At 42.2% G+C, this 6310-nt stretch overlaps 1 protein-coding gene and 1 long non-coding RNA gene across 2 annotated transcripts; one reads left to right on the forward strand and one right to left on the reverse strand.

The window, feature by feature from the left end:
• Positions 1-134: 134 nt before the first annotated feature.
• LOC145795823 (uncharacterized) lies at positions 135-4215 on the reverse strand. Its single transcript, XM_082880738.1, has 9 exons — positions 3308-4215; positions 2991-3070; positions 2707-2879; positions 2470-2586; positions 2182-2331; positions 1722-1859; positions 1496-1652; positions 706-860; positions 135-455 (listed from the first exon to the last, which is right to left on the reverse strand). Exons 1-9 carry the CDS (start codon positions 4213-4215, stop codon positions 135-137), a joined length of 2199 nt encoding a protein of 732 aa, XP_082736864.1.
• Positions 4216-4845: 630 nt separating this feature from the next.
• LOC145795105 (uncharacterized) lies at positions 4846-6310 on the forward strand. Its single transcript, XR_014335339.1, has 2 exons — positions 4846-5466; positions 5697-6310. It is a non-coding gene; the product is annotated as an uncharacterized LOC145795105 (long non-coding RNA).

Consider the following 6310-nt stretch of genomic DNA (forward strand, 5'->3'; position numbering starts at 1 on the left):
AGTCAGAATTTGCCACCACTTTCCAAAGCTTTGAGAATATCATGATACTATACAACAAACTCATTTCCACACATATAGTCTTGCTGTTGCATTCTGTGACAGATTTATTTTCATGTTTCTCTTCTAGAATTTGATCACCAAGGTCCTGATAGCTCCATTGCCTGGATGAGCAAGGATGAGTCGTCTGTGAGATCAGAGTACCGCTCTGAAGAAGAGAACTCATTTGCTCTACACCTGGTTGTGTCAACTCTTTGTGAAGCGTCCCATTTCTCTGCAAGTCCATCTCCTTCGAGCATTCTAACTACTTCAGACATCTTGGGTCTATGACTCGGAAGATATTGGGTACACAAGAGAGCCACTTGAACCATTTCTTCAAGCCCAATCCGATCATAGTTGTTTTTCAAGTCCTTGTTGACCAACGCATCAAGTTTCTTTTCCTGATGAATTTTCTTAACCTGCAATGATATACCCATCAGTCAAATGTACGAGGCAAATGTATAGAGTTCAAAATTATCAAAAACACTTGTTTTTGCTCACCCAATCAAGCATAGCTCCTTTCTAGTTTGCTGTTTTCCCAAATTCGAGAGCTCTTTGACCGGTGATCAATTCAAGTAGAAGGATTCCAAACCCAAGAACATTAGTTTTCTCTGATGACTAGCCTATTGAGAGATACTCCGGGGCTATATGCCCCATGGCTCCTCTGACAGCAGTTGTGACATGTGAATCTTGGTGATCCAAAAGCTTTGCCAATCCAAAATCTCCCACCACAGCTTCATAGTAATCATCAAGCAATGTATTTGCAGCCTTCACATCTCTGTGAATAATCTTGGGATCGCACTGTAAGATTTCTGAATAGCTTTCTGTATCTCATATATTCAATGTATCAAAGATTACAATCAGATCTTAGATTATGTATCCCTAAATCCTAAACCAAAAAAGAAAAAACAAATACAATTATAATTATGTCTCTAACAGGACTCTAACACAATCATGTCTCTAGTAGGACTCTAATTTGTACACAACACACAATAATATATTCTATATTCTCACAGCCCCGCTTAAACTCAAGGTGTTTTAGCAGAAAACACTGAGAGTTTGCTAAGAAGAAACTGAAACCGAGCGGTAGTGTGAGTTTTGGTGAAGAAATCCGCAAGTTGCAAAGCCGAAGGGACGAAAGGAAGCGAGATAGAGGCAGACTGCAGATGCTGGTGAACAAAGTGACAATCAATCTCAATATGTTTCATCCGTTCATGAAAGACAGTATTGTGGGCAATCTGAACAGCACTGCAGTTGTCATAATAGAGAGGTGTCGGAGAGGACTGAGAGACACCCAAATCAGACAAAAGACAACGAAGCCAAACAATCTCAGCAGTGGCATGAGCCATAGCACGATACTCAGCTTCAACAATAGAGCGAGCAACGACTGATTGTTTCTTACTTTTCCAAGAGATCAAGGAATCTCCAAGAAACATATAGAAACCAGACGTAGACTTACGATCAGTAACATCACCGGCCCAATCAGAGTCAGCATAAGCCACCAAGTCCAAAGAGGAAGTAGAGGGCAACAATAAGTCCTGAAAGATGGTACCCCTGAGATAGCGAAGAACGTGAACCAAAGCAGCCCAATGGGTAGAGCAAGGAGCAGAAACGAACTGACTAACCACATGAACAGCATAAGCAAGATCAGGGCGAGTGACAGTCAAATAAACTAAACAACCCACAAGCTCGCGATATAAAGTGGGATCATCCAGAGGGATACCATCAACAGAGTTAAGCTTCACATTAAGCTCAATAGGTGTATCAGAAACCTTAGTATCAGGAAGACTAGCACGATGAATGACTTCATTAGCATACTTGGCCTAAAACAGAAAATAGCCTTTGGGAGAAGAAGCAACCTCAATACCAAGAAAATACCGTAATGGACCCAGATCCTTCATTTCAAAGGTGCAGAAGAGATGCTGCTTGACCTCAGAGATAGCAGAAAGAGTCCGAGCCAGTGATGATCATATCATCCATATAGAGTAAGAGAGCAACAAAACCAGCCGATGTATGTCGCAGAAATAAAGCAGAGTCGGAAGTAGAAGGATGAAACCCGAGCTCGGTAACAACAGTCTGAAATCGATCATACCAAGCACGAGGAGACTGCTTTAGACCATACAGAGCACGCCGAAGATGACAAACCAGACCAGAGGGATGGTGAAGGCCAGGAAGAGGACGCATGTAAATCTCCTCAGTGAGATGACCATTAAGAAAAACATTCTTAACATCCATCTGATAAAGAGGCCAAGAACGAATAGCAGCGATGGAGATCAAAGTATGGACAGCAGTCATCTTGGCAACAGGGGCAAATGTTTCCTCATAATCAATACCATACTCCTGAGAGAAACCTTTGGCAACCAGACGAGCTTTGTAGCGCTCAAGAGACCCATCAGAATGAGTCTTGACTTTGTAGACCCATTTATAACCAACCAAGTTCTTACCAGTAGGCAAAGGAACCAGCTCCCAAGTACTAGTTTTCTGTAAAGTAGACAACTCATCTTCCATAGCATGAACCCAATGAGGGTCCTGACATGCCTCTTTGTAAGACTGAAGTTTTGAAAAAGAGTGAATAGCAGACAAAAAAATACAATAAGAGGAAGAAAAACATGTATTAGACCAACCTAACCTGTTTGGAGGATGACGCGCTCGAGTAGGATATCGGTGTGCAGCAGGATCAGAGTCGGCAGCAGCAGGAGGATCAGTAGTAGGGGTAGAGACAACTGCTGGAGGAGGAGCCTTGCGACGAGAATAAACTAACAACGGAGAAGGAGAACAAACTGAAGGAGGAGAAGCAGCCAGAGGTGAAGTAGGAGGAGAAGATGCAACAAGCTCAGGAGGAACTGTGGAGATGTACTCATCAGATGGTACCTCAGAAGGAAATGGGTCAATGTAAACCAAATCCTCTTTGGAAACCGGAGCAGTGACAGGAGGAAACTGAAAGTAAGGCAGACATTCGAGAAAAGAAACATGACGGGAGACATAAAGACGATGGGAAACAGGTTCGTAATACCGATAGCCTTTCTGAGTAGGACTATAACCCAAAAAGACACAGAGAACAAACCGGGCACTAAGTTTGGTCCTATCTTTGCGGGGAAGAAGGACAAAACTGGCAGACCCAAACACATGAAGGAGGGAGTAGTTAAGAAGTTGGAAAAACAAAGCCTCATAAGGAGACCAACCAGAAAGAATGGGAGTAGGCATGCGATTGAGAAGAAAAGCTGCCTCCCCCTAGAATGGAGCCGGAACTGAGGCAGAGAGAAAAAGAGACCTAGCTGTCTCAAGGAGATGACGGTATTTACGTTCAGCGCGACCATTTTGGGCAGGTGTATCTGTACAGGAAATTTGGTAAATGGTACCCAAATTGGCCAAATACTCACAAAACTCAGTTTTAAAATATTCTCCACCCAAGTCAGACCGTAATACTTTAATAGTAGACCCAAATTGTGTAGTAATCATAGACTGAAAGGTATGGTATATCTGATAGAAATCGGACTTATGAGTCATAAGATAAACCCAAGTGTAATAGGTGTAGTCATCAACAAATGACACATAGTATACAGAACGTCCTTTGGTGAGAACAGGAGAAGGGCCCCAAACATCAGTATGAACTAAAGAAAATGGTGTATCAGATATAGAAGTGCTTTTACGAAAAGGTAAGGTTGTCATCTTGGCGAGTTTACACCCTTGACATTCAGTAAGTTCACTAGGAGAAACTTTTCCCAAGATACCTGATTGAGGCAAAGGCCGCAAACGGTCAGCAGACAAATGCCCTAATCTAGAATGCCATAAGTGGAAAGGACTGGACAGAGAATCTAACTGAAAAGAGAAAAAAGCAATCGGAGAGGTTGTCAAAGGCAGATGCAAGCTCTCTACTACATAGAGGTCCCCAACTCTACGACCAGTCCCAATCTGCTGCTTAGACATCCGATCCTGCACAGAACAGATAGAAGAGGAAAAGATAACATCAAACCCAGAGGCGTCAAGTTGACTGATAGATAATAAACTGACAGATAATTGAGGAACATAAAGAACAGATGGAATAGAGACAACAGACATAGCAGACGGCAGGACAGACCCAACAGATATAACAGATATACCAGACCCATTAGCAGTATTGAAAGTAATAGGAAAAGGAGGAGGAGTGCAATTTTGAAGTAAAGAGAGATGGGAAGTCATATGATGAGAGGCACTAGATTAAAAAAGCCAGACAGACGAAGAGATACCTGAAGAAGACCCAAGCAAACCTGAATGAAGAGATGAAACAATGGAGGTAGATGAAGATGGCTGGGAGTTAGACAATATATGCTGAAGCTGACTAATCTGAGTAGTCAAGGAAGTTAAGTCAGGATCAGGAGTCGGAGCAGATGCAGTAAAATCGGCAGTAGATTGAACAGACAGACATCCATTCTTGGGACAATGGTACTTCCAATGACCCCTTTGATGGCAGTAGGCACACTCATCTGAAGCAATGAGCCCTTTCTTGGGCTTTACAGAAGCAGAAACTGTCATTATCATAATAAACTGAAAGCTAATGGGGGCAACAAAACCAATATATCCAACATCACAGTATAACAACCAAAAGAGTATGAGGTCTAAATGTAATATCAGAAAATAATATGACAATAATCCAATATTAGAGGATTTCAGATGTAAAAATCCAATGAGTCGAACCAGCCTCAAATATAACCCTTTGGAGTGAGAGAAGCTGAAAGGTAACTTCACTTCAATGCAACCAACAGATGCGACGAAGCAACCAGAGAACCATACACCAGGGACAATCGCGAGGCAGAGAGCAGCCAGAAGAAGTCGCGAGTCAAAGACTTGCGAATCAACTAGGTCGCGAAATTTGTCCAAAGAGCTTCGAACCAGAAAGAGAACTAGAGGTTTCGACAGACTGAACTAGAGATGGGTCGAAGTCTTGCAAAACCAAGATGGGTGCGACTACCAAATAGCACAAACAGAGAAGAAATCCAGATGGGTTGACTGAGACAAGGCACAATCAAGAGCAGATGGGTCACGAACCAGAATGAGCAGATGAGTCGACTGAGATGAGGCACAATCACACACCAAAGTCGAACCAGAATGAGCCTGGGAGAAGCAAGCACGAACATGAACAAGAGAGTAATGGAGACGGCTCTAGGGTTTCGGATTAGAGAATGACTCTGATACCATGTAAGATTTCTGAATAGCTTTCTGTATCTCATATATTCAATGTATCAAAGATTACAATCAGACCTTATGTAAGAAATAATGTATAGAGAAAGAGAGAGAATAAATTGTATGTATTATTATTGATTGATATATTGATATCTATTACAATGATTCATGATTCCTATATATAGAAGAGGGTGAGTGTGTAGTAGGTAAGGAGTAGGTGAAGTGGAGGTGGTAGTGGTGTAGTGGGTTAGGTTTAGTGGAGTAGGTGAGGTGGTAGTGGTGTAGTGGGTTAGGTTTAGTGGAGTAGGTTTAAGTGGGTGAAGTAGGTGGAGAGTAGGTGGATTTTAAATTGTATGTATTATTATTGTATGTATTATTATTGATTGATATATTGTATGTATTATTATTGATTGATATATTGATATCTATTACAATGATTCATGATTCCTATATATAGAAGAGGGTAAGTGTGTAGTAGGTAAGGAGTAGGTGAAGTGGAGGTGGTAGTGGTGTAGTGGGTTAGGTTTAGTGGAGTAGGTGAGGTGGTAGTGGTGTAGTGGGTTAGGTTTAGTGGAGTAGGTTTAAGTGGGTGAAGTAGGTGGAGAGTAGGTGGATTTTAACAGCCCCCCGCAAACTCAAGGGGGATAGGAACTAACCAACTTGAGTTTGGAGAGAGTAACAAAACAAGAAAATACATAAAAATAAAAGAGGATAAGAGACACTGTATGGTCGTGTCAGACCATTGGTGAAGACACTGGATGGTGGTGTCATAACGTTGTAGAGGACACTGTATGGGGGTGTCATAACCATGTAGAGGACACTGTATGGTGGTGTCATAACGGTGTAGAGGACACTGGATGGCGGTGTCAGACCGATGTAGAAGACAGTTTATGGGGTCATGTCGGACCATTGTAGAAGACAGTTTATGGGGTCATGTCGGACCGTTGTAGCAGACAATGTGGTGACAGTTGTTGTGACAGTTTACGGAGTCTTACTGGACCCTTGTAGAAACTAACCGGAATCAATGTTTGGACAGTTTACAGAGTCTTGTCGGACCCTTGTAGAAACTAACCGGAATCTATGTCGGGACAGTTTACAGAGTCTTGTCGGACCC

The sequence above is a fragment of the Camellia sinensis genome, chromosome 7 (assembly GCF_055761805.1).
Source record: "Camellia sinensis isolate YWXY chromosome 7, ASM5576180v1, whole genome shotgun sequence".
Lineage (NCBI taxonomy): Eukaryota > Viridiplantae > Streptophyta > Magnoliopsida > Ericales > Theaceae > Camellia > Camellia sinensis.

Excerpts from the sequence above, each read along its gene's own strand:
- LOC145795823 (XM_082880738.1), bottom strand. The coding sequence starts at position 4,215 with ATGACTTCCCATCTCTCTTTACTTCAAAATTGCACTCCTCCTCCTTTT. Across the intron at positions 3,071-3,307 it reads CATCTCCTTGAGACAGCTAG|TCCTACTCAGAAAGGCTATC; the intron begins GTCTCTTTTTCT and ends TTTGGGTTATAG. Across the intron at positions 2,587-2,706 it reads CTGCCGACTCTGATCCTGCT|TCTTACAAAGAGGCATGTCA; the intron begins GCACACCGATAT and ends TCAAAACTTCAG.